This window comes from Rattus norvegicus, chromosome 19 (genome assembly GCF_021556685.1).
Source record: "Rattus norvegicus strain SHRSP/BbbUtx chromosome 19, alternate assembly SHRSP_T2T, whole genome shotgun sequence".
NCBI lineage: Eukaryota > Metazoa > Chordata > Mammalia > Rodentia > Muridae > Rattus > Rattus norvegicus.
In genome coordinates, this window is record NC_141552.1 from 65,739,910 (window position 1) to 65,766,520 (window position 26,611).

A 26,611-nucleotide genomic window follows, 5' to 3' on the forward strand; every position below is an offset into this window, starting at 1 on the left:
AAGTACTGCGCCCTGGTGCTGGAGAGATGGCTCGGTGGTTATGAACACTGGCTGCTCTTTCAGGGGACTTGGGTTTGATCCCCAGCACCCAAACGGCAGCTCACAGCTATTTGTAATTACAGTCCCAGGGGATCTGATATCTTCTGGCCTCCACTGGCAGTGCGTGCATGTGATAGACATACACACAGGTAAAGGACCCAAACTGGAAAGATGTCTCAGTGGTTAAGAGCTCTGGCTGTTCTTCCAGAGGACCCAGGTTCAATTCCCAGCACCCACAGGGCAGTTCACAATTATCTGTAACTCCTCTTCCAGGGGACCTGACACCCTCGTACAGACATACATGCAAGCAAAACACCAGTGCACGTATAAAAATAAAACCAGAACACAACTGAAAACAAAATAAAAGTTTGAAAAAATTATTGCCAACTGATTCTTACTACTTTTTGTAAGGTCTTGAAAACTTGAAACCACCCAGCTTGCACCATGTCTCCATTGAACAGAGCAATGTTAGATGCCCACACAAGGAAATCAATGGTTACTTGTCAGCTTGACAGAATGCAGAATCCCCCAAGAGAGAAACCACTAGGCGTGCCTAGAAAGAATAATCTTTTTTAAAAAGATTTATTTATTTTATATACATGATAAGACTGTAGCTGTCTTCAGACACACCAGAAGGGGACATTGGATCCCATTACAGATGGTTGTGAGCCACCACGTGGTTGCTGGGAATTGAACTCAAGACCTCTGGAAGAGCAGTCAGTGCTCTTAACCGCTGAGCCATCTCTCCAGTCCTAGAAAGAATAATCTTAATTACATTAAAGTTCATTGGAAGACCTGCCCACTATGGGTGACACCATTCCCTTGGCAGGAGAGCTTAGACTGAATAAGTGAAGAAAGCAAGCTGAGCGTTAGCATCCACTGCTTCATTGCTCCCTGTGCTTGTGTGCTTGACTCCGGCTGTGATGTGACCAGCTCCCTCTCTGTCCCTCTATTGCTGTGAAATTGTGAGCCAAATAACTTCTTTCTCTCTGGAGCTGCTTTTGTCAGGATATTTTAGCACAGCAACAGAAAAGAAACTAAGAGAGCGGTGAAGAAGGCAGCCTTAGCCTCCCCCTACCCCCCTAATACTTTCCCAAACAAAATATGCATAAGGAGAAGGTGTTTGCCATCCCTGAGATAAAATAGGGCTCTCAGTTCTTCCTCCCGGGAGCCTCACAGCAACCTTGCTGTGGAGTGGGTTCCATAGGACAAGACAACCCGGAATGTCAAGGAATCTGAGTCTTGGAGGGGGCAGAAACTGGTGGTGTCACCTGACATGCGGTGAGCATGAGCGTCTTCCTCTCCATCCTGCTTTATCCCGTCCACGATGCATTCCATAGTTGTCTGGCAGACAGGGAGTCAAGTGTAGATCAGTCTTGACTGAGACCCAGATACCTTCGTTGAAGGTGAAAGCTGCCTTTCTAGACTTGGCCACAAACCTTGAGTGAAAAGCCAAGACCACAAAGGGCTCCTCCTTGGCTGCCTGCCGGTGACTAAGAGATCCTCAGCGGGCAGGTCCCCGAGGGCATCCACGAGCCTGTTTTCCTGAGTCAGTTACTCTTTGCTGTCTGGGACAGTGACGGTGAGCAGCAGGGAGAGAGCTGGAAGTCGGAGTGAAGGCCCAGCTCCCTGGCTAACCTGCTGTATGGCTAGAGTCTCTGCCCCCCGCCTTCCCCGCATGTTGGTTTGACCCAGAGAAGCCCTTTGAATGAACCCAGGAGCCATGGCAACCGCAGGGTGAGGGGCCGGCTGTTCAGCCAACATGGATGGAAGCTGTGTTTAGCAAACATGGATGGAAGCTGTGCTCTCTCATGCAATGCATCTGAAGGCAGCGGGAGTGCTGCAGAGACTCACTTCTTGTCACTGTTTCTTATGGATGACACCGGGATGTAGCAGCAGAAGAGCAGGGCCTGCAATTCATTCTGTAACTGTATCGACATTGTAGCTCGGCAGAGAGCAGGTCTGGTGCGACCAGGGTGGGTCAAGCAAGTCAGGCAAGGCCGGAACATGGCTGTCATCAATACTGAGGATCTGTGGCGACTTTATCCATCCTCACGTGGTGAGGAGGATGGTGAAGGTGGGGGTGAGGGTGAAGATGGAGAGAGGGTTACTTTTTTCATTGTTGCGGCAGAACAATGCAAACCCAACCGAACGTAACTGGATTTAGAATCGCTGTGAACTCATACAGACCTTTGGGTGTGTCTCTGAGGATGTTTCCAAAAAGCTTGAACTGAGGAGGGAAGACCCATTCTGTGTGTGGGTGGCACCGCTGAATGAACTAAATAAGAAAAGCTGGGAATCAGCCCCTCATCTCTTCTGACTGTGGCTCACTGTGCCCCACTGTGCCTGCTGCTGTGATGAACGTGATGAACTGTACTATCAAATCAGGCGTTAAAAGCTGAAAACTAGAGAGATGGCTCAGTGGTTAAGAGCACTGGCTGCTCTTCCAGAGGTCCTGTGTTCAAATCCCAGCAACCACATGGTGGCTCACAACCATCTGTAATGGGATCTGATGTCCTCTTCTGGTGTGTGTATACACACACACACACACACACACACACACACACATATATGAACCCTTTCTTCCTCAAGTTGCTTTAACCACCTCCCATGTGGATTTTTCTTTTTCTTTCTTTCTTTTTTTTTTTTTTGAAACAGGGTTTCTTGGACAGCCCTAGTTACAAAGTCTCAAGAAAAAGAAAAAAAAGAAAAAAGAAAAAGAAAGAAAGAAAAAACGCAGGGTTTCTCAATGTAGTTCTGGCTGACATGGAAATTGATATTTAGATCTGCTGGGATTAAAGTCAAGAAGCAGGAAGATTTTTATTTATTTTCTGAGACAGGGTTTTTCTATGTAGCCTTGACTGTCCTGGAACTTACTTTGTTGACCAGGCTGGCTTTGAACTCAGAGATCCACCTGCCTCTGCCTCCCAAGAACCAAGATTAAAGGTTTGCCACCACCACCTGGCCTAGTTTAATTTTTAAAAAGTTATTTGACAGGGTTTCATGTATCCGCAGACCGGGGTTGAACTAGAGTCTCCTCCCTCAGCCTCTGAAGTGCTGCCAGGTTTCCACACCTATGCCCTTTCTCCTTTTAAGTTAATTTCAGTCAGGGATCCCAGCCCATGGAATGGTCACATCCAAATTAGGGTGGGCCTTCCACCCTAGCCCAAACTAGAAAATCCTTCCTGGACATGCCCAGAGGCATGGCCTCCATTCCTCATCGCTGCAAATATCAAAGAAAGGACTCTATTCCCAAACTCCCAAGTTGTTGTGTCTGGCTCGCTGCCTCTGGAACTGCCCTTGTTTGCCGCTGTCCTACATTAAGGGGGACCACTAGCAAGCAGGGCGGTAGTTCCTTCTCCAGAGCATTCTCTGGTCGATCCTAGAACATGCAATCAGCTCAGCCACGGGTCACTTACTAATCAGCTGTGACCAGGCGTTAGCTGGCTTTGCCTTGTCACTGGGCCAAACCAAGAATTCCTGAGGGGTTCCAATGCTGGGTCCTCTCAAAGGCCGACTTTGCAGGGGTGGTTTTACAATATGGCTACACCTAAGCCTCCAGAAAGGACCTGGCCCTGAGGCTCACACTCAGGAGGAAGGAACATATGTCTCCAAACTTACTGCTTCTAAATCCTGCCCCTTTACTCCACAGCTGCACATGCAGTTTAGACTGATGCTCTCCGGACTGTGCACGCTCTCGCCTCCGGAGAAGTCTTCGGTGCAGCTTGCGCTTACAACTACCAAGGTTTCCCAGGTCCTGCTCCGCCCCCCGCCCCCCACCTTTGCCCGAAATGACAGCACTGTCTCCACGGCCACTTCCTCCAGGAGTGTTGGGAGCATTGGGCGACTGCCTGGTGATGAGAAAAGCAGACCTGCGCGGCCTCTCTGGATTTCCCAAGTCTCTAGGCCGCTTCCTGCCATGGCGTAACTCCAGCCTCTGCACTCCTTAGCCCGGATGTGGCAAGGAAAATGAGATGCTTTTGGAGCCTGTTCGGCAGCATGAGTCGTCCTGTGTACTCATCTCGCGCTCGCGACCAGACACTCAGCAGTTGCGTATGACTCAGACCGAGCTACTCCGCTAGCCTTCGAGACTAGGCTATTATTTTGTGAGCAACAGGAGCACAAGCGTCTCCCTTCACGTGATCATCTTTTTGCTGGGCCAAGAGCTGTCGGGCCGCAGCCGCCGCTCTCCACGCTGCGCGCCAAGTGGGTTTGAGACCCTTACGCGCCACAGCCCAACAGCGCGCGGAAAAGATGCGGCTAGCGGATGTATTACGCCGCACGTCAGCGCGCCAGTGCACAGGAGTCAAACAGTATCCTGTCCCGAACCTTCCACCCCCACCCCACCCTCCGGCGGCTCCCGTTCTGGGTCACTCAATCCAAAGCCGCAGCGGGGAGGTGGCCCGGCATGGCGCATGCGTGTCTTGGTGCACACTGGAGCGCATGCTCCGGAGCGAGCACATTTTCCCCCTCCCAGAGCTGTACCTGATGGTACGGCCCGGGCGGGGCAAGGCAGAAGCCGCGAAAATTGCGCGAAATCCGCGGGAAGTAGCTTTTTGGCGCCATGGCGCAGAGTCGTGTTACCGATTTCTATGCGTGCCGTCGTCCGGGCCTTGCGATTCCGCGAGCCAAGTCGACCTGTCTCACCCCGAGCCCTGGTGGGCTCGTGGCTCCTGAGTTCACCCGGAGCAGCAGCCGCAAGCGCGTCCGGCCCCACGCCGAACCCGGGAGCGACCAGCCCGCGCCGCCCGCGCGCCGGAGGCTACGGCTACCTGGATTGGTGAGGGACCCTAGAGGACCCTTGGTTAGGGCAGGAGATCCTGGTTATCGGGCGCCGAAGCAGGGGTCTAGGCGCCAAGATAGAGGGAGGAAGAGTCGCGAAGAGGCTAGGCGATCCTTCCCTTCCCTAGACGTGTGCACAGGGCACCTGGGCTTGCTGGGAAGTTGCAACTGGCAGGGGTGATCGTGGTGGTGTGGGTGTTACGCAAAAGATTAGGCTGGAGCTCCTGAAATGGAGAGAGGGCACTGGAGAGTCAAGCCTGGCAGCTGCTTCAAGGGGGGAACAAGCCCAATAGACCAGGTGGATCTTTCTTAACTGCTGCGTCAGGTAAAGCAATAGATAGGCACCCCTTAGCACCTGACTCCTGCCCTCCGGGTCCAGTGAACTGACAAGAGTCTAGTTCTGGCTCTGCAGGCCGAGCAGGTAATCCCCCAACCCCCACCAATTTATTGTTCTGTGTCTTAATCACCAGGATTCTTGTCCCAGTTTCCCAGCTGACCCCAGCTCTCCAGCTGACCCCAGCTCCCCAGCTGACCCCAGCTCCTCCGTTTGCCCATCCCCCGTCTGCCCATCCCCCGTCAAGAGAACAAAGAGTACTACAGTTTCTAGAGGTCCACAGCAGAGCAAGGTGAGGAGGCTGGACTGAGGGTGGGCTGTGGGCAGGGATGTGTGTAACTTGCAGAACTGACAATGCCTATGTCCCCAGGTCCCCTCCCAGGACTCCATCTCCGAGCTCCAGTCCTGCCTGAGGCAGGCACGTAAGTTGGGAGCCCAGGCAAGGGCCCTGAGAGCGAGAGTCCAAGAGAATGTTGTGGAGCCTTCTACCCCAGATACCAAGGAGCCCACAGAACAACCATGGTGAGTCCTGGTGGGCCACGAGGTCCAGGAGAGGACAGGCCTTTGGGAGGCAATGTGGGGTCTGAATGGGTAGATGGCCAAGGGGCCATTTTGCCTAGATATCCCAGTCTCCTCCTCCCTGGCACTTCCCACACCTGAAAGGGACATTGTCACTCCTGCCCCTGGCCCTCTCTAAATACCATGAACAGCTCTGTATTCTGTGCCTGTCTGCAGCTCTGCCTGCCTCTCCAAGCAGAGAGCATTGCTAGTGTGTGTATCATGCTTCCCGTCCCTTTCTGAGGCTGCCCTCACAGGCGGCATTAGGTCTGCTGGCCGCTTTGAGGTTGCGGGTCAAACCGTGTGGTTTGATAGTCTGATGGTAGCGCTCCCCCCTTTTGACAGTGTCGACAAAGCTCCTGCCTACCAGCGCTTCCATGCCCTGGCCCAGCCTGGCCTCCCCGGCCTTGTCCTACCATACAAGTATCAGGTGCTGGCCGAGATGTTCCGCAGCATGGACACCATCGTGAGCATGCTTCACAACCGCTCTGAGACCGTCACCTTTGCTAAAGTCAAGCAAGGGGTTCAGGAGATGATACGCAAGTGAGTGGTGTGGGGGAGGGAGCCTAGCTGCCCGCCGGCCCCCCCACCCCCGTGTCCATCTGCCCCGTCCTTCTCACTCTGCCCTCTCCTGTAGGCGCTTTGAAGAGCGCAATATGGGCCAGATCAAAACCGTGTACCCCGAGTCGTATTCCTTCCGCCAGGAGTGCAACGTCCCCACTTTCAAGGACAGCATCAAGAGATCTGATTACCAGCTCACCATCGAGCCCTTGCTGGGCCAGGGTGAGTCTTTGGCGAGGCCCTGGGTGTTCTCGTTCATCCTTCTTGGGTGAGCTCGAGGTGTTGGTTCCAGGCGGGGTGTTTTGGTTTTTTTTTTTTGTTGTTGTTCTTTTTTTCGGAGCTGGGGACCGAACCCAGGGCCTTGCGCTTCCTAGGTAAGCGCTCTACCACTGAGCTAAATCCCCAGCCCCCCAGGCGGGGTTCTTGATCTCAGTAATGGGCTGGACAGTTGGATGGGCCTGGCCTCACCACGGTTTCTCCTTACAGAGGCTGGTGGTGCCACCCAGCTCACAGCCACGGGTCTCCTGCAGCGCCGGCAAGTCTTCCGGCAGAACCTGGTGGAACGTGTTAAGGAGCATCACAAGGTGAGTGCCCGAGTTTGTGGAGGCAATTAAGGGGCTTCCATCCCCGCTCTAAGTGGACGGTGGTCTTAATTACTCTGCTCCCTATTCAGCCGCTGTTCTGCCCTTAAATACAAAGGTTCCTCTCAGGCCCTTAGTTAGGGTTTTACTGCTGTGAGCAGACACCATGACCAAGGCAAAGGCAACTCTTATAAGGACATTTAATTGGGGCTGGCCTACAGGGTCAGAGGTTCAGTACATTATCATCAAGGTAGGAACATGGCAGCATCCAGGCAGGCGTGGTGCGGGAGGAACTGGGAGTTCTACATCTTTATCTGAAGGCTGCTAGCAGAATACTGACTTCCAGGCAGCTAGGATGAGGGTTTTTTTTTTTTTTTTTGGTTCTTTTTTTCGGAGCTGGGGACCGAACCCAGGGCCTTACACTTCCTAGGTAAGTGCTCTACCACTGAGCTAAATCCCCAACCTAGGATGAGAGTCTTAAAGCTCACACACACTCCAACAAGGCCATACCCACAGTGACACAGCTACTCAAGGCCACACCCAATAGTGCCACTCCCTGGGCGGATCATATACCGAACCCAGGGCCTTGCGGTTGCTAGGCAAGCGCTCTACCACTGAGCTAAATCCCCAACCCCAAAGATGTCTTTCTTGATACCTGGCTGTGTATCTAGACACACAAAAGCTAAGTTGATGGCTAACAATTTGCTAGTTGGAAGTGAAATGGAGTTGCCCAACATTCTTTCCTCCAGGTTTTCCTGGCGTCCTTAAACCCCCCCATGACGGTGCCCGAAGACCAGCTGACACGCTGGCACCCGCGTTTCAATGTGGATGAGGTGCCTGATATTGAGCCGGCCGAACTGCCCCAGCCTCCCGTGACAGAGAAGCTCACTACTGCCCAGGAAGTGTTGGCCCGTGCCCGGAACTTGATGACGCCCAAGGTGAGACTCTTCTGGCCTCAGTTTCAGTCCTTTCTCCTCAGGGAGTATGACAGCCTGACCCCCTTGGGTGGAGGTACCTCCTCAGCTAAGGGCAGAAAGATGTGCTCTGTGGGCACACAAGCAGCTCACCCAGCTGTGTGCATATATGTGTTAGGGGGGAGCCCGTGCAAAGAGCTGCCCTCAGGGCTGAGAAGTTCCTGAACCTTTTGCAACCGCTGACCTGTGCCTACTCTGCAGATGGAGAAGGCGTTGAGTAACCTGGCCCTGCGCTCAGCTGAGCCTGGTAGCCCTGGGACCTCTAGTCCAGCCCTCCCAGCCACTCCACCAGCCACCCCGCCCGCTGCCTCTCCTAGTGCCCTGAAGGGTGTGTCACAAGCACTGCTGGAGCGGGTGAGTCCTGGGTTGTAGGTAGTGGGGCTTGGCGACAGGAAGGGGCCCTTGGTGACCACTTGCTGCTGACCCATCCCTACGCAGATAAGAGCCAAGGAGGTCCAGAAGCAGTTGGCACGGATGACAAGGTGCCCTGAGAAGGAGCTTCGGCTGCAGCGGTTAGAACGTTTGCCAGAGCTGGCCCGTGTGCTGCGCGGTGTCTTCGTGTCTGAGCGGAAGCCGGCGCTCACCATGGAAGTGGTCTGTGCAAGGATGGTAGACAGTTCCCGAGCCGCCCTGAGCCCAGGTTTGTGCAAAGCAAGATAGGGGTGAGGGTGGGTATGGTTGTGCTCCCTGTATTCTTGGCAAGGAGCTGGGCCCATTTCTGACCAGGGTCAGTTGGTCTGCCGTGGTCTTGTTTGGCCCCCCAATTCTGCCACGTGTAAGCCTGCTCACCAGGCTCAGCGCATGGTCTTGCCTCTTTGCTTCTCATTCTCCTGGTGCTTGAACGGTGTCCAGGGACCCCATGGTTCTGCTTGGATCCACTACATAGCAGTGGATAAGCCTTGACGAAGGCCTGGTGTGGGGTATCGGGCGCCTGGCTGGGTGAGTGAGCCGAGTAAGCCACCTTGGCTTAAACCCACAATCCACTTGCGCAGGGGAGATGGAGAAACACCTGTTGCTCCTGGCCGAGTTGCTGCCAGACTGGCTCAGCCTGCACCGCGTTCGCACCGATACCTACGTCAAGCTGGACAAAGCCGCTGACCTGGCTGGCCTCACCGCGAAGCTGGCCCGCCAGGTCCACGCCGAGGGGCTGTGACTTTGAATTCCTTGCCTGATGGCCTGTTTTCTTTCATCGGTAGACAACGCACTTAAGCTTCCCTGTCTGCATCACGGGTCCAAGGAGGGCCTGTCGCCCAGTATGGGCGGCTACGGTGCCCATGGATCTCAAAGTGCTGTTGTTGCAGGGGTTCCTGGGGCCTTGGGGTACCCCAGACTCAGCTATAGGGGACGTAGACTCTGGAGAGTAGGGAATGTTGAATGCCCTTTCCACAAACTGCTCAAGTACTCATCAAGGGCCAGGTGGAAGGTGAGGCCAGCATAGCCTCGGCTCTCCGGGCTTGGGAAAGCTGCGAGAGCTCGGAGCCTTAAGAGTTGCACAGAACTTGGACCTCTGGCCTGATTTCGCAGGACGGTGGTGATCTGAGAGTGAAGTTGGACCTTCTGTAAACATGTGGAGTTTGGTTTCTTTTTAAACCTTCTATACTTACACGGCCCTGCATGTGACTGCTAGTTTTGGCTTTTTAATAAAGTCATGTAAGATTTAAATAAAATACTACTGAGATTAAACTGAATCTGTCACCATAAAATCTCTTTAAATGGTGCCAGGCTGTTGTGCAGTATTTATTTTTCTGAAAGTTTATGTAACTCTGGCTCTTTGAATTATATAGACCAGGGTTGGCTTTGGATTTATGAAGTCTGCCTGCCTCCAAAGCGCTGGGATTAAAGGTGTACCCCACCATGTCCTGCAACAAAATAGGGTTTTGGGGATAGTGACTGAGTTGGGCGTGGTGATGCACACTTTTGGTCCCAGCACTCCAGAGGCAGAGGCAGGTGGATCTCTTAAGTTTGAGGCCCAGCCTGAGCTACAAATCAGGATAGCCGGGGCTGGTTATATTAAGAAACCCTGTCTCTAAAAAGCAACAGAAAAAAGATGGCGGCTGTGGGCCACTGGAAAAGTGAGTTAATGAAGCTGTTAGACTTCCTAGGTAGGCGTCCACCTGTTTGAGGAGGTCCATCCAGAGTGACGCTGAGCCCCCTGTCCCTACAGTGTCACTCTGGAGGCCACGCAATGTGACCCATGCAACAAGGTGAGGAGAGAGGCAGCGTGTATATCAAAGCAGTTTATTGACCTCCAGTAGCACAGCTCTGCTTTACTCGAGGGTGTGGCAAGCGTACAAAATGCAAGGTTCCAGGTGATCCATAGGCATGGCTATCTGCTGACCAATGGAATGCCCTCATTCACGAAAGGGCAGCCGGTAGCTTACAAAGGTCACTTAGGTGCCCTGGGCCCAGCCACTGTGTACTTAATTATCAAGGGGTGTGTCCACCTTGCCAGCTCCTCACTCATACTGCAGGAGAGAGAAGAATGGCACAGGTCCCAGCTTCTCCCTGCCCTTCAGGGAGGTCAGCTCCACCAGGCTCACACACTCCACCACCTCAGCCCGCAGCTGGCTCAGCAGCTCACAGGCTGCACACATGGTTCCTGGGGCAAGGGGACAAGGAAGGAGAAGGTGTTAAAGCGCTTTGCTGAGTCAGCACCCCGGACAGGGCCTGACCCTTTGAAACCAGTTTACGTCTTGGGGTAGTCCTTACCTCCAGTGGCCAGGAGATCATCCACAATGACCACTTTCTGCCCCGGTTCTAAGGCATCTTTCTGGATTTCCAGCTCAGCCTGCAGACAGGAAGTAGTGTAAGAGAGAGTCTAGGTGCGGACAAGTGGCTACTGGACCTCTCCCTAGCCTCTAGTGTTTCCTGGTGGTGTAAACCTGGCCCGATGTCCCAACCTCTCCGGGCACCCACTTTTACTCCTAGACACTGGCAGCAGTGGTTTGACCCTGCCCTTCCTCCACCCACGGCTTGCTTACCTTCCCATACTCTAGAGAATAGGAGGCTGATACAGTGGGGCCTGGTAGCTTCCCGCGCTTACGGATGAGCACACAGCCCACCCCCAGCTCCTGAGCAAGGGAAGGGCCAAACAGGAAGCCCCTGGAGTCCAGACCTGTTAGGGTAAGGAGAGAAGGGTGTTGGAGGGGAGCCCAGAGGCATAGGGATCTCCAGGCCAGGGATGGAGAGGTCAACATTGGCTAGGAACACTAGGCCTTGCTGACTATAGCTAGAATGTTGATGGCTACTGGGTAGTATCTTAGCCGTGGGGATCTTACCTGCCTTCTTTACAGCTCAGGGTCACCTATGGTGGCTCTTGCCATCTGTCAAATGCAGCATCTGCCCATGAGCACTTTCTCTAACAGGCCATTTCCAGGAAGCCTGGACCCTAATTTCTACAGCATGGTCAGGGGGTACCAATAGGAAGTGAAGTGGGCAAAAGGACTGTGGTCCCTGAGCACTTGTGAGGGCCACTCTGTTCTCTGGGGTGTTCACCTCCCTCTGGACACTCCTGGTGGACATTCAGCTACCCCAGGGTGTTTCTGAATCTCAGTCACAGAGCCTGGTGTGCACATGTTTAGCACAAGCTTGTGCAGGGGAACAAGAGAAAGGTGCTCTGGTGTAGTCTTGGGGGAAAAGCAGCCCCTGAGGCTACCAGGTTTGAGGTCTGCCCAGGCACGCCCCAGACTGCCGAATTTAACATCTAGCTCATCCCAGAGGCCTAAGCAAGGATGTCCGTCATCTGGAGGTTCCTGGGCCTCACTCAAAGGTCCTCTCAAAGCACACATGTGCGCCTCCCAGCCTGCTGTCAGGGTTCTGGCCAGCCTTGTACCCTAAAAGAGGAAGGACTGGTTCTGGGCACAAGGACAGAGCAGAGTTCATCTCTAGGAGGATTAAGCAGGGAGGGCAGATGCCTTAGGGTACCTAGCAGGAGAGCGAGCCTCTGTAGTCATCCAGGATGAACAAGACCCCAAGGCAGGGAGGAACCAAAGGTCAGAGGTTGAAGGAAAAAGGGATGGGTGTGGGGTAGACTATAGGTGACACGAAGGGGAAAAGGGTTGTGGGTCTGGACCCTGGGGACAAGCACGGCCTAGTAAGGCCACTCGCCTGCGATGTAGTCGATCTTGCCGCCGTGCGTGGACTTCAGGTGACCGGCCAGGAGGCGGATGGAAGCTCGGAAGGAGTCCGGATCTTTCAAGAGGGGCGAGATATCCCTGGGAACAAGGACAGGAGAGTGACCCGCGTGTGGCCGGGCAGAGGCCCCGCAAGATCCCCGAGACTGCCCACGCGCCTGCGCCTGGGGCTGAGAGTACGGCGTCAACGCCTCGCGGGCTCCTGACCGCACCTGAACAGCACGCCCGGGATGGGGAAGTCCGGGAAGCTGCGGATGCGCCGCGCCACCAGCTGCAACTCAGATTCGGACATGGCCGCATGCATGTAAGAGGAAGGGAGGAGGTGGGTGTCTGCAGGCCAGGGGCAAGTCAATCCGGGAAACAAGGGCGGGGCGTCCCCCGATGGGCGGGGCTCCTGGGTCCAAAGAGGGCAAGCACGAGGGGCGGGATGGGCGGGGCCGGCAGAGAGGCGTGGCCTCTGCGAGGTTGGGTGTGTGGCCTCAGTCAGGAAGTAATACATTTACTCCAATCCTGTGTGACATCAAAGGAAAACCTGGGGTTAAATTTCTTTTTTTTTTAAGATTTTATTTATTCATTTTATATATGACGAGTACACTGTAGCTGCTGCCTTCAGACACAGCAGAAGAGGGCATCGGATCTCGTTACAGATGGTTGTGAGCCACCATGTGGTTGCTGGGATTTGAACTCATGACCTTTGGAAGAGCAGTCAGTGCTCTTAACCGCTGAGCCATCTCTCCAGCCCCGGGGTTAAATTTCTTGAGCTGCCTAAACACAAGCATCCCTACCTCAAAGATAGATGGGTGGAAAGGGGATGGGCGTCCTGTCATCACCCTTTTCTTTGGTTTTGCCTCCCCCACGCCTTTCCAGTCAGGCTTTCCCCGGGGCCAGCCGTCTGGACCTGAGGGAGCAGGGACCGGTCTTGCCCAGGTCCCCTGGCATGGTTTGGCCTCGCGTCCCTTCGCTCCGTGTACTGTGCTCCGGCGCGCAGTGCGAGGGGCCTGAGATTCGTCCCTGCTTTCCTGGAATTAGCCAGGAAGGGAGTTTAATGGATACTCTCAGGTCTATAAGTGGAAGTGCATTGTGTATGGGCTAGAGTGGGAGTGCGGGAGAAGGAATCAGGGTCGCATGGCGGGGTAAGGAATGCATACTCTGAAGCCACAGATACTCCTGTGCATTGCAACAGAATGCGTCCTCGTTTTGGGGTGGGGACCATAAGATCCAGATAGCCAGAGACAGAACGGAGATCTACCTTCCTAGCACGGTACCTGAGTCTACAGGTAATGGTGTGGAAGACCGTCCTCTTGCGTATAATAGCCATTATCATCTTCAGGGCAGTTGTGATTACTCAAAGGACACCCTGCAGATTGACCTATGCTTCATCAATGGAGGTGTGGGGAAGGTCCAGTGGCTTCTAACCAGTGCTTCCCGGACCCTCCCTGTGAGCGGCAGTTCTTCCATCCGAGGTGATCTGTGGAGGCACTGGAGTATATGTGCAGGGGGGACGGCTAACTGAAGGGAGCCTCTGTTAGAGGGAGCTTGTCATCCATTCTGGGCTGAGACTTTTCAGTCGGGCGATGGAGCTGCTTTGGGGGTCATTCCTGTTCTTGTAAGCAATGAACTCATTGGATGAAATGGTTCCTTTAGGCGGCCATTGGAATCTTATCTGGAGCACATGTTTCTGTCTCCCCAGGGAACGTTCATGCCATAGGTACACGGACATCTAACACAGTCTCCCATCATAATCTCTAGTGTAAAAACCAGGATAGGTGGCCATGATGGCACAGGCCTTTAATCCCAGTGCTCGACGAGGAGGAGGCAGGCAGATCTCTGAGTTCAAGGCCAGCCTATTCCACAGAGTAAGTTCCAGAAGAGCCAGGGCTACACAGAGAGACCTTGTATTAAAACAAACAAGCAGACAACCAACCCCCAAACAAAACTGAGGCTCCGGGGCTGGGGATTTAGCTCAGTGGTAGAGCGCTTACCTAGGAAGCGCAAGGACCTGGGTTCGGTCCCCAGCTCCGAAAAAAAGAACCAAAAAAAAAACAAAAAACCAAAAAAAAAAAAAAAAACCTGAGGCTCCCTCCTGTTCCTTATTCTCACTCAATCTCTTCACCCTCAGTTCCCAACCTTACAGCTCAGCTTTGGCACTGCAGCTGTTGCCCAGATGTGCAAACCTGTTCATGGTGGACAGCTCCCACGAGCCTTCAGAGATAGGATGAGGAGGTTATGTGGAGCACATGACTGGCAGGTGGCAGGTATAGAAGTGGCCCCACAGGGGCTGGGGATTTAGCTCAGTGGTAGAGCGCTTGCCTAGGAAGTGCAAGGCCCTGGGTTCGGTCCCCAGCTCCGAAAAAAAGAACCAAAAAAAAAAAAAAAAAAAGAAGTGGCCCCACAGTGCACTGAGCCAGGGCCAGAAATTTAGGATATCGTTTTCCTATCTCCATGGGGTGGTGACAGCATCGCCTTGACTGGAAAATGTGCTCCTTGTCTTTTGTTTGTAACCAGTGGGAAAAGAGGCAGGGTGGCTCAGGGGGTTGGCCGCCTGGGGCTGAGGACGGATGGCCAGGAAGATGGTGGCTCCTTGGCATCACGCTGAAACCCTCACTTTTGTCTACAAGGTTGAAATGTATGCAGGGACAGTGAGGTGGCAAAGTGACAGCGCTTCAGACACCGGGCTGGAACACGCATGGTGACCAAGGCCACCGGGGCAGGAGAGCCTCTTCTTTTTCAGTATCCAGTTGGCAAGAAGGGCCACAGTGCCAGAGAACGGACTCCAGGGTCGGGGCTCCGGGAGGGGCAGTCTTGGAGCCTTGTTACTGGTTGCAGGGGCCGCCCATCCAGTGATGGGAGGGCAAGGGCAGCTGGTGGCTTCCATCCATCCGTCCCCAGGCAGAGGCCTTCCGGGCTCCTGTGGGGGCGGGCTGGCTGTCTGGCGATCTCGGTCTTGGCTAATGGGCCCAGAAACACTTCTCGGGGACAGACTCAGGAGGTGTCAGACACTTCCCTAGTTTTTCACAGCCTGGAGGCGCCCAATTCTGGAAAATGAAGTTTAAGAGAGTGAACTACAGTAATTTATTCAGACTTTTCTGGTCTGGGCATAGTTAACATGACGACGTGGACCTCCCGCCCCACCCGCCCACTTGGCTGCAGCTCGGAGATAATCCTATCTCCCTGCCTTCCGGGATCCTAGGAATGAGGAGCCCCAGGACCGGCTTTAAACAGCAGCGCTGGCTCTGCAGGAAAGGGGGTGGGTGGGGCTGCACCCTAGGAAGCCGAGCACAGTAAGCCGAGCCTTGGGGCAGAACTTCCCCGAACAGCCTGCATCTCAGCCAGCTTCCAAGTGGGGGAGGCTGGGGAAAAGAGGCCGCCACACCACAGTCTAGGAGTTAGACAGATTCCCTGGTAGTCGGGAAGACCGGCCATGTCTAGGTCACAAAGGAGCTGAATTTCCAAGTGGCCGGCCTGACTTCTTTTTCATCCTCCTGACTTGAGACAGAAGCTTGCTAGCTTTAGATGAAGGTTTTGGTCTCCCAGCAGCAGACCCCTGCTGGTGGATGGGCTCAGTGAGTTCAAGGCCCGCTCAGGACATGACAGGCACAGCTCCGGGTCAATCAACCGTCCTAGCTTCCTTCAAACTGACCAACTCTAAATTATTGAAGAAAAATGTTCCCGGGACTTTAAAATCTTTCTTCTGTGTGTCTGCTGCACATGTGTCTCCTTGCCCCCAAGAAGTGCCTTTCCTCAGCTGCCGATTCTGCATGGTCCTTGCGATTTCTCCGCTGCTGCCTCTGCCCCTTGCACTCCAGGTTTTTCCTGCCTTTTAATTATTTAACTGGCAGAGAAAGTGAACCTGATCAAAGCTTGCTAGCCACTCAATGGACTAAGCCTGTGCTAAGTGGGCTGCAGCCTGGATGGGAACAGCAATGCCCCACAGTGGGGACGCTCAGGCTCCTGAGGCCCCAGAAACCCAGCAATCTAAGAAGGAGCCCCTGATCTACCACTGCTGGTTACAGCTCAGCATACAGTGTGGGACTGTCCCCTGAGCCAAACTGCTGCTGTTGTCACAAAAAGGTCGTCACAGCTTGGATTGTTGACTATTGACTCTTCTCAAGGAGGACCATGGAACTCTAGTCAGATTGTGCGGCCATTCCTCCTAGTCCCTAATTCCAGGCAGCCTTGGGGAGGGGCGAGAGTATGCAGGTGGGGAAGGAAAAGGGAAGGGAATCGACTGGCTACAGATCCTGGTTCCAGCATGGGTGATTTAAGTGCCATGCTTCGGCCTGTAACTCTTCACTCACTATGGCATAAGAAAGTCTATAAATTCTTTAGTTCCCCAGAGTGAACATTGGTAAATTGTACCTCTGTTGGCTACCGGGACCTCAGGAGGAGGGTAGATGTTTACATCTCCCCGCGGGAAGGTTTACAATTAACGAGCAATACAGGCAGCAGTCAGAATGCAGTGAAGCTATTCCCCACTGGGACCCTCTGAGGTGGGTGCTATGCCCACCTCAGTCCTGACCAAGGCTACTCACCCTCCAACAATCCTCAGTGTTCAGAGGATGCTGTATATTTTCCCTCCCATACTGCATGTGTACGGGGAGCCGAGGTGTCCTCAAAACTGGATGAGACGGACGCCTAGCATGGGCAGTAGTAGTAGCCAAGCACAGGCAAGCCCCAGCACACACACGTCACTCACCATGACAGCCTGGTTACACACATTGAGCTGGGGCTGTCCAGGGACCAAAGACTTTTGGTGTTGCTGGATGACCTGGGTGGTCCTGCTGAGGGCATCCTGGTACTCATTGCTGGTGAACCTGCAGAGAAGGCAGCTTTGGTTACAAGGCTGTCCTGCCCAGGGCCAATCAGCTCCTAGAAGGCAGCTCGGGAGGCTCACAGACATTCTAGGACATGAAGTGGTCTAACCTGGGAAGCCTGAGCCCTTGAGGCCTGCTAGAGGTGGGAAGAGCAAAGACAGCAGTCTGAAGCCGGAATGGGCTATGGGCTCCCACCTTGAGCCTTCCTGGACAGCTAGCTGTCTGCACTGTGGACAGCTCTCTTGTTGTCAGACTCTGTCAGGAGGGGGGCATGGGGACCCGGGAAGCTGAGCTGTGGCCAAAAGGCCTCCTGGTACTGCCAATGTGACCTGTGTGTGAAGGGAACCCGGGGAGTGTGGCTTGGAGAATCAGGGTCCCGATGACGATGACTGGGGCCTCTGTGGGAACTGCCACAGCAGCAGGTACTAATTTGAAACATATCTGCCTATGACACTTGGTTTCTCCTTAGCAAGCACTGTCTTATGTTCAGAGGCGGGAACAGGCAGAGAGGAGATAATGCCCATGACCCTGAGGCTCCAGCACAGGCACGTGTGATATTTTGATTAATTTTTCACTAAGAAGATGTGTTTTTGTTCTTTTGAGACAGGTTTCTCTCTGTAGCCCTGGCTGTCTTAGAACTCACTGTGTAGACCAGGCTGGCCTCGAACTCACAGAGATCCGTCTGCCTCTGCCTCCTGAGTGCTGGGATTAGAAGACACATTAACGGATGCAGTTGGCATATGTTCACCTCTCTACTGTCGCCAACTGTGGTACCACCATGAAGTTGCAAGGACATCTATGCCGATCAAATCTTTCTGTCATTTTAAATCGTGTCACTGTTGCCTACACTATATGTCCTCAGGGAACTATAAATGAAAACCTGTAGGCTTCTACATCCCTTGGGAACAAGTCTGTACCTAGAAAGCATGGGGAGGACTGGAGGAGCCAAGGTCCCCACCCTAGGAGGTGTTTATTGCTAAGGGGAAGATGGCAGCCCACACCTTTAAAGCCAGTACTCAAGAGACAGAGGCAGGTCAATTTCTGTGAGTTTGAGACCAACCTTGTCTACATAGTGAGCTTCAGGCCAGGGCTACATACTGAGACCCTTTCTCGAAAAATAAAAATAAAAATAAATGTAATGTTAAATTTCCCTCCCAGAGAAGACCGATTAAATATTTTTTTTTCTGGAGGTGTTAGGGATGGAGGCACTCAGCAAACACTCTACACTGAGCTACATACCCAGTCTGTCCTGTCTTGTCCCAACCTGTGTACCTCCCTGACCATGCTGATGTCCACCCGAATACCTGTGTCATAGCCATCGGCTGGACTGTCAGGGAGCCTTTAGCTGAGCGTCAAGCACTCAGCCCACTCTCTGTGACGATGGCTCAGCGGATGCACACCACTGATGCACACAATGGAGTAGAGAGGGTAGAGCCTGGGCTGTGTGCATGCCGAGCTCAGGCTGCAGGCAGGTCTCAGGCATCTGCAACTTGGGCTCTGACAGGCCTTTCAGGGAGAGAATTCTGCATGCAAGTCCTTAGATTTCTTCATGTCTCAGGAGGACTCATTAGAAGTCGGCCATATGCCCGTTATCCTGTAAGTTCCCCACCATGATTGTAACGCCAAGGGGCCTGAAGGCCTTCGGTGCTTAGGCCACTCTGCCCTTATGCTGGGGTTGGCTGCTCCCCGATAGTTCTGGGTCCACTTCTAGCACTGCAGCCTCCTAGGAAGGGGACTTAGGTTCCTGAGAACCAGCTATGTCCTAGTCTAGCCCCCGAAGATTTCAACAGGCACAGATAGAGTAGCTTTGAGACACACATAGGACGGGAGCACATGATGAATTCCTTGTTGGTCTAGTTGGATCTTCAGAAGCTAGCCTCTCTGCTCACCCCACCCCCCAGCCCTATGTGGTGCCTCCTTATGCTTGTCTGTGAGGGCCCTTCTCCCTGTGTGCTACTATGTTCATGGTCTGTTGTTACCTTCAAGACAAGTCTTGGGCATTTCAAACTCTCTGTAGGTTCTGTGGTCAAATATATCTGTCGTCCTATGGACTGTGTTCCAAGGCTCCCAGTCTGTGACTATCACCTCAGTATTTGAGAGACTCAATGCAGGGAAGCAAGAGGCAGGTACAGTTTTACATAGTGTCTTCATGGGGATGTTCTCTCCAGAAATTCACCTCTGTCTTTCCTTATGCCCCGTCTTGGGAGAGGCATGCTCTCAGGCGAGGGAGGAAGTGGATTTAGGGCAGGGAGTGGAACTCACAGCCTACAGAGTCTGGCTACCTCTAGGAAGTGACAGGCCTGGGGCAGAGGCATCTGGGATGAGCAATTCCCCAAGGACCCAAACTGCTGAGTACCAGCTAGATGTCCTCAATGAAGCTGGCATCACTAAGAGGCACTATGGACTTTGGGCATGAGGCCAGTGGTGGCAAATCACACACACACTATCTCAAAGGACAGCCCTGCCTATCAACCCTGCAGACTACCACCCCATGCCACCAGAGCTCCTTTGGTTGGTGGCAACATTTACGTTCTAGTGGGCCTTGAGGAAATACCAGTCTCTGCCCAAGGGAAGGGAAAGGAAGCTCTACACAGCCACAGCCTGGTGGCTAGAAGGTTAACGCACTGAAGTTCTAGAGGATCTGAGAGGCACGTTCCTGCCTGGCCCAGCCTCTTGGCTTATCTCTGCCTTGTCCTAAGGTGTCTCTCCCCCTTGGTGTCTGTGTCCCTTCTTCTCTCAGAATAATGTCCCACCCCTATCCTGGATGACCTCACTGTCATCTTGATCTTAACGGTACCTGTAAGACCATATTTCCAAAAGCGTGTCTTCTGAAGTGCTGAAGACACACAGGTACCCATGCAAGATTTAGGAGCAACCTCGGGGACCTTTCTATTGTCTCAAAGCCCTCTCTGTCTCCCGTTAGCAAGTCATGGGCTGTCACTGAGCAGAAGAAGGCTGTGTTTTCCAACCTGGCAGAAAGGCTATGGGACACAGGACTTGTATTCCAGGACCCAAGGCACTTGCCATCCTGCTAGGGGAGCCGTGTCAGTCTCCTGGGGAGGGTGAGAATGAATTAGACTCCAGTCAGCTGAGGACTGTTAGGAGCTGGACTTTGGTGGACATGATGCCAGTCACTGGTCGTGGGTACAGGGACCTTTGAGTCTCGCTGTGAATAGGGGAAGGGGGGTGCTCTTGAACCCTGCAGCGGCCATTTAACTCACCGTCACTGGTCATAGTGGTATAGCCAGGCACAGTGACTTCGTCTGAAGCACTTTACTCCAGAATCTGGGGTCGAGTCCTTGAGTATCCCCACCCTCAGTCTTTCCCTCCTATTGGTCTCATGGCTGGTTGGTGTGGATGGATGGATCCTGTGCCTGGCTCCCTAGCTCTTGCCCTCAGCCATCCCTGAACGTAGCTTAGAGTATAGAATCCATTGCTGGGGTTGTCAGAGAACTGGACCCAGAAGGGGTAGGGATAAGAGGCACCCAGGAAGAGAGCAAGGCAGCCATCGTCTAAGGTGAAGATGGCGGTTTCTGGGAGCCGGTAGGCTCTACGTCAGCCTTGGTTGGGTTCCATGACCGTATCTTTCGTTACCTCACAAAGGCATACATGCCCTGTGAGAGCAGAGGAGTAACTCCATGGAAGACAGAGCACCCAGGTGTGGTTCTCACCTTTGGCCTGTCTGGCCAGTGTCTCTTCTGCAGTGTGGAGACCCTGCCCCTGCCTCACCTGAGTGGGAATCTCTCCCCTGGGTCACGTCCCAGGTGGAAGATCAGGGGTAGCTCCGTGTGCTCTTCCTGGGTGTGGGTTGTGACTCCTGAAACATTCTGCCCGGGGCAGAAGTCAATGCCCTGTAATGAGAGGCACAGAGAGCCAGTGAGCGTCCCGGAGCCAGAAGCCCATGCTGCAGAGACACCCATAGTTCAGCTTCTCTCACACACACCCATACTGCACTGTTCACTGGGGAGTGGGCATGAGTCAGGCAGAGTATGGCTACCTCCGGGCTGAGGAGGAAAGCTTCAGGCAGCTCACTCTGGGTGTCTCCCTAAGTTTCCTTTATAATGGTCTGAGCAGCAGGCTGTAATCTCAGCACTTGGGAGGAGATAGAAGTAGGGATGTCATGAGCTTGGAGTCAGCCTGGGCTACACAAGAGACCCTGCCTCAAAACAGATGAAACAGTCTCCTGTCTAGGGCTTTGATTTTGACCAATGGTGTGCAGAGAAGAGCTCCGAGAGCACCTTAAAGCCCTCTCAGTGTGTGGCCAGGGAGAAAAGTGGGCCTCTCAGAAAGCGATGAGTCACTAGACCAGACAGGAAGACGAGTCTTTTGCTTGAAAGCTGAGAGCATAGACCCAGAGCTAAACATGGGAGCTAAGAGCAAGGGACAAAACAGTCGTGAACGGGCTCCAGAGAAGGGCACAGGCTGTGTAATCATGACCACTGCATTCAGAGTACAGGGTGAAGGCTGACACACACTCAGGCCACACGGAGCCAGTCCCTGAAGCTTCTTCTCGGAGAGCTTGGGCTGCGGCTACCTCTCCGGGGGAGCAGCCTGATTCCATTACTGTTGTTCCTGTGTACAAGCTTATCCTTTGCCCTTGACCTCCCCTAGCAGATCTCTCTGCTTACTACTTGGGGTGGACAGGTGTAGGGATGGAGAACGCCCCTAGTCCTGCCTCCAAATGTCCCAGACGGGAGATGTGACTCAAGTGCTCTAGTGTCAGCCAGCTGGTCAATGAGAGACCTCACTGTAGGGTTTGTTTACATTTGATGTGCAGTGCAGTTCACTAAGCGAATGTCTGTGACACCCAGTATAGCACCCCTGTGATGGACAACTGGCCGGTGTAGCAGTTTACAGTCTGTAAAGCAGGGAGGTCATAGACTACAGAGTCCCATTTGCACTGAGCTACAGAGCCAAGCTGGGGACTGGAAGGACAGGTTACGCTACAGTCAGAGTGGGTTCCAGAATCTAGGCCTCCTGGAGGTCCCGCCAGAGGACAAACAGGCAGCACACAGCAGGGAACCGCCACAGTTAGGTGGTGAAAATACCAAACAGTTAATGGGTAAGTCTGGATGGAACTCGTAAATTATAATTTGGATGCAAATCAAATAAGCTATTTAATTAAGATCCCGCTAATTGGTCTAGGGTTTCTCTTACAGCTGCTGTTGTCTGAGTGCCTCACCCTCAGGGCACTGCAGGAAAGTCACGTCTTATCTTCCCCACAGAGCTGGACTCAGGCCTGACTATGGATCCACGGTGGAATGGGGTCAGGCAGGCTGCTAGAAATCACATGCTGATTGAGGGACATGACCCTCAGGTCGTCTCACTCTCCTGGGAGATGAGAGCTCAGGGGTAGCAGCTGAGGCCTCTATCTTAGGTCTGAAGCTAGAACCTGAGGCTGTTAAGACAACACCAGGAATCCAGGAGTGAAGGCCAAAGACCTGGGTGTTTTCTCACACCTTCTCAAGTGCACATCAGCCAGAGCAGACTGTAGCCTTTTGTCTTAAAAAAAAAACCCACCGTTTAACTGGGCCTTAGAGCTGAATCAGACCACGGGACCCAAGGACAGCTGCAGCGTACAAGAAAAAAGTTCGGCTAATGACAACTCTATAGTTCAGGTGACCTCGGCCTCAGTGTTTTCTAACTCTTTAACCAGATGGTCTCTCCTCACACCGTGGATGCTGCCGAGGCCTCCTTCAACATGGGCAGTGTGGTGCGGAACCCTGGACGTGGTTCTGGCTGGCACATCGGTTTGCCCTCCATCAACACCACCACTGATTACAAATGAGTGGAAGAACAGGCTCCCTACTTGTGACATAGGCAGGCTTGACAGGCATGTGGTGAGGGTGGTGGTCAGCGAGTTTACAGCGCACGGGACCCTAGGCACTCAGTAATATAGGGCGGGGCTAGAAGAGGAAGTGCTCTGTATACGAAAGGACTGTGCTCAAGATGGACACCCAGAGAAGGATTGGGTATGGGCAGTGGAGACCAGACTACCAGGCTAATCAGACTCAAGGCAGAGAAGGACAGGAGAGGGCTGGGTGAATCGGTGTCCATGAGGAGCTGCTGCTAGACCTGGCAGTGAGTGGGAGGAAAAGCCCTAGGCCTAGTGACCTCACTGGAACACCAGGTGTCCTCTGTCCCTACAGCCATCTTTTTTTTTTTTTTTTTTTTTTTTTAAGATTTATTTATTTCATGTATGTGAGTACACTGTCACTGTCTTCAGACACACCAGGAGAGGGCATCAGACCTCACTTCAGATGGTTGTGAGCCACCATGTGGTTGCTGGGATTTGAACTCAGGACCTCAGGAAGAGCAGTCAGTGCTCTTAACCGCTGAGCCATCTCTCCAGCCCGCCCCTACAGCCATCTTATTGGGCAGGCAGGCACCTAGCGTCTGTCCTCCGACGCCTTCTACAGGACCCTGACACTAACGGGTCTGGCACCCTTGTCCATCTGTGTGTTTTCTCCTCTCCCTCCAGGTCTGCCTGACCTCTAGCACTGGGTTTGGAGGGAGGTGTAAAGTTTCAAACCAGACAAACAGCTGAGGTGGCAGCCTCAGATCTCCTCACAAGGCTCAGGGTCAGGTCCACTCTGGCTCTCACAGAGAGAGGTCCCTGCCTCTGGCTGTGTTCTCCCTCTTGCTTATGATAAACTCTCTCCTTCACTCTACCTGAGAATACTCATGTCCCTTCCTTTTACTTTTTTCTTTCTTTTCTCATACACAAGGGATGTTAAGGGCGGGGGTCTACAGGCCACACTGCACTACCTGCCCATCGGTCGATATGGAGTAGTCACACCAAGGAATACTGGGTTCTACCAGTCCCCAGACCCAAGAAGGAAGTGGAGCAAGATATTCAAGTGACCGGGAACAAGGTAAGCAGGCTATGACACCCTCCCTAAGGCCTGGCCTTTAGAGGAAAAGCGTGTCTAAGGTACAGAGTGACCCTAGCTAGCATGGTAGTCACAGAAGCTCTGGATAAACCTCCCAGTGTGTTTGCCATTTTGAGGGGACAGTGAGCAGGCCTGTGGCCTCTAGGCCTTGAATTGTGTGATCTGTGCCCACAAGCAGCTTGGATGAATTTGTCATCTTTTGCGGGACTCTGCCTTGCCTACAGAACAGCCTGTGGAGACTCTAGCAATTGAAATAAAAATACTACGCTCTCATAAAAAGGGTGTGGAGGGACTTGTGAAGTACGAGGCCTCCACAGGCTGACCTGCAAAACCATGCAGGGGACATAAAGCTAAGAAACTGGGGCCCAGGTGGGCAACCCAGGGCCATGGAGGAGGGGATGGATGCTAGGGGCTAGGGAAGCCCAAGGTTGATGCTGGCTCTTCTGGGCCTGGCTGTGACCTTTAGCAGGTAACCCACCGTATAGACCTCAGTTTAAGATTAGGAGGGAGGGGGTGATGGACACGGATCTCCTGACTTGGCTGGAGTAGCCATGGCTTAGGCTCCAGGATGATTCTCTTTAGACCGGGCTCCAGCAAGAGACTGACTTTCAGCAATCTAACTCTGGTCCATGAGGGATGAGGACCTAAGACCTGGGTTCTTTGGAATCATCGTCCCACAATGGAGAGATTCTGCTAATAGCAAGAGCTACACATGTTCCAGACATTAATATTCACAGACTTCATGTTCTGAGAAGCTAGAAGCTGTGAAAACCCTTGTGGGTCCCATGCCACCTGCTGGAGCAGAGTACGGCACTGTTGGTGTCACTGCAGGTTCCTCATGACACCTTCTAATCCCTTGTGCAAACAGGACCACATCAGGACCAATTGGTACCCAACGGGCCGTGCGGATATGAGTTCTGCCTGGAGAACCTTCCAGACACTCACTGGCGCTGACAGGATGGGTGCTGGTCTGGCAGAAGCAGAGATAGGTTTTTCTGGACCCTGCCTTAAGGAGACCACAGGGCAGGGGCAGAGCACCCATGTGGCCTTGTGGTGGTCCAGAGAGGGAGCCACACAGGCACGAGAGGGAACTCCTTCCTTCTGACTCTTGAGGAGCCAACAATGGGTGCCCCAGAGAAAACCCCTGACAACCCTAAGGTTCTACTCACTATCACTTCAGAACCCTTGAGGGACTTTCAAAAGCACTTCTGGGTCACAGGGACCAGAAGCATTCATGAACACCCACAAGACAGGTGTCTCTAGGATACTGGCTGCCTGTACTGGACAGTTTTATATCAACTAGACACAAGCTAAAGTCATCCGGGCGAAGGGAACCTCAGTTGAGAAAATGCTTCCATAAGATCAGGCTGTGGGCAAGCCTTTGGGGCATTTTCTTAATTAGTGATCAGTGATGGAGGGCTCAGCCCATGGTGGGTGGTGCTATCCCTGGGGTGGTGGTCCTGGGTTCTATAAGAGAGCAGGCTGAGCAAGCCATGGGTAGCAAGCCAGTAAGCAGCACCCCTCCATGGCCTCCGCATCAGCTCCTGCCTCTAGGTTCCTATCTTGATTCCTGTCCTTGCTTCCTTCCGTAGCGTACAATGTGCAAGTGTGAGCGCCAACTACTCCCTCTCCTCCCCAGTTTGGTTTCTGGTCGTGGTGTTTCATCACAGCAGTAGAAACCCGAATCAGGACACCATCTCTGAGGCATGGCAGACGAATGTCTAGGATGGCTCTCAGGCAGCACAGGTGGGAAAGATGGGCAAAGCAGGGGTCATGGACACTGTCCTAGGCTTCCCCAAACTTCCAAACAAGGCACCGGGGAGTCAGTGCCTTTGGGTCATAGCCACATGTCCACCTCGGTATGCACCGTTCACCTGCCCACACGCACCCAGTCCAGCCTGGCGTTCTGCCCAGCCCGAAGCCCTGCCTAGCTGGAGCCTCCTGAGCTGAGACATTTGCTTGTTCAGAATGTTCTAGCATTTAGGCCTTTCATTAAGTGATTGCCTTCCCTATTAAGGCACATTAGAAGGTTTTCATGTGGTGCTTAAGGCCCTTACCGAGCCTGAGGGGATGGAGGAGGTAGGACTGACAGCCTGCAGGACTGCAGGACACAGGCCCAGGGCAGCCCCACGTGGGCTGGGGGACCAGCAGAGGCCTAGGTTATGTGTGGTGTGACCATTCACCTTCTGGCCTTGAGCAGGCACCAGGATGTAGACACTGATGTCTCAGTTGTGGCCGGCAGCATCTGGACCTGGGCAGGCCACCCCTGATGCTGCCAGCCTGGAGGGAGCAAGAGAAGAGTGCTAAGTGGAGCCTTAGGGGTATGGTGGGTAGAGAGGCCCTCTGCCTGAACCTGGACCTTGCGCTCTCTGAAGACCACCTATGAGGGCAGTGCATCCTAGGAGAGAATATTTGCCCCTAGCAGGGTACCACTCAAACACCCCTAGAATTTTCCAGAGCCATGTGCCCAATCTCCATCTCCATCTAGACATCTGGACGTGAAAACTAAGACTGGGCAGGACCCATAGGGACACACAAGGGAGGGAGGCTGTGAGGAAAATGGTGCCTCCTTTGTTGGTAGCTGAGAGATTCAACCCAGTTCTCCAGCGGCCTCCCAGTGGTGCCCCCTCCCAAAGAAGCTGTATTCAGAGGCCTGTACCTGTCTGAACTCCTCCCAGGAGTTGGTCCAAGTCCAGAGGTGTGCTTTGTACTGGCCAAGAGTGACTGCCATCAGTGTGTTGCCACGGTAATAAAATATGGGCCTGTTGTGTTGAGGAGAGAAAGAGTAGAGATCAAGTCTGTGTGTTTACATGTGGAGCTCCTGGCTGGGAGTGGCAAGTTGCCCACTTTAAAGTATCACCCGATACTTTAAAGATGTGCTAAGGCCACAGAGAACAAAAGGCAGGGGGGAATTGGGGTGCACAGCTCAGGAGGGTGATTTC

General features: G+C 53.4%; 3 protein-coding genes and 1 long non-coding RNA gene across 5 annotated transcripts in view; 1 reads left to right on the top strand and 3 right to left on the bottom strand.

The window, feature by feature from the left end:
- Positions 1-602: 602 nt before the first annotated feature.
- Positions 603-4,400, bottom strand: LOC103694354 (uncharacterized). Its single transcript, XR_015644228.1, has 4 exons — positions 3,661-4,400; positions 1,894-2,090; positions 1,311-1,640; positions 603-791 (listed from the first exon to the last, which is right to left on the bottom strand). It is a non-coding gene; the product is annotated as an uncharacterized LOC103694354 (long non-coding RNA).
- A 162-nt stretch (positions 4,401-4,562) lies between these two features.
- On the top strand, positions 4,563-9,509 carry Cdt1 (chromatin licensing and DNA replication factor 1). The gene is made up of 10 exons (NM_001106192.1): positions 4,563-4,819; positions 5,292-5,447; positions 5,526-5,677; positions 6,059-6,256; positions 6,351-6,496; positions 6,761-6,858; positions 7,605-7,793; positions 8,031-8,183; positions 8,268-8,469; positions 8,822-9,509. Exons 1-10 carry the CDS (start codon positions 4,604-4,606, stop codon positions 8,980-8,982), a joined length of 1,671 nt encoding a protein of 556 aa, NP_001099662.1. The 5' UTR covers positions 4,563-4,603; the 3' UTR covers positions 8,983-9,509.
- Positions 9,510-10,050: 541 nt separating this feature from the next.
- Positions 10,051-12,341, bottom strand: Aprt (adenine phosphoribosyl transferase). Its single transcript, NM_001013061.2, has 5 exons — positions 12,175-12,341; positions 11,937-12,043; positions 10,811-10,944; positions 10,539-10,617; positions 10,051-10,428 (listed from the first exon to the last, which is right to left on the bottom strand). Exons 1-5 carry the CDS (start codon positions 12,252-12,254, stop codon positions 10,286-10,288), a joined length of 543 nt encoding a protein of 180 aa, NP_001013079.1. The 5' UTR covers positions 12,255-12,341; the 3' UTR covers positions 10,051-10,285.
- A 147-nt stretch (positions 12,342-12,488) lies between these two features.
- Galns (galactosamine (N-acetyl)-6-sulfatase) overlaps positions 12,489-26,611 on the bottom strand; it is a 33,660-nt gene continuing 19,537 nt past the window's right edge. The window contains exons 11-14 of one of the 2 annotated variants that reach the window (NM_001047851.3): positions 26,329-26,431; positions 20,506-20,627; positions 16,659-16,776; positions 12,489-14,997 (exon numbers count right to left, since the gene is read on the bottom strand). In NM_001047851.3, coding sequence (NP_001041316.1) covers positions 14,911-14,997; positions 16,659-16,776; positions 20,506-20,627; positions 26,329-26,431 — 430 coding nt within the window. In that variant the 3' untranslated portion in view covers positions 12,489-14,910. The remainder of the gene's footprint in view (positions 14,998-16,658; positions 16,777-20,505; positions 20,628-26,328; positions 26,432-26,611) is intronic. The other variant, XM_087594289.1, reaches the window with a different exon arrangement.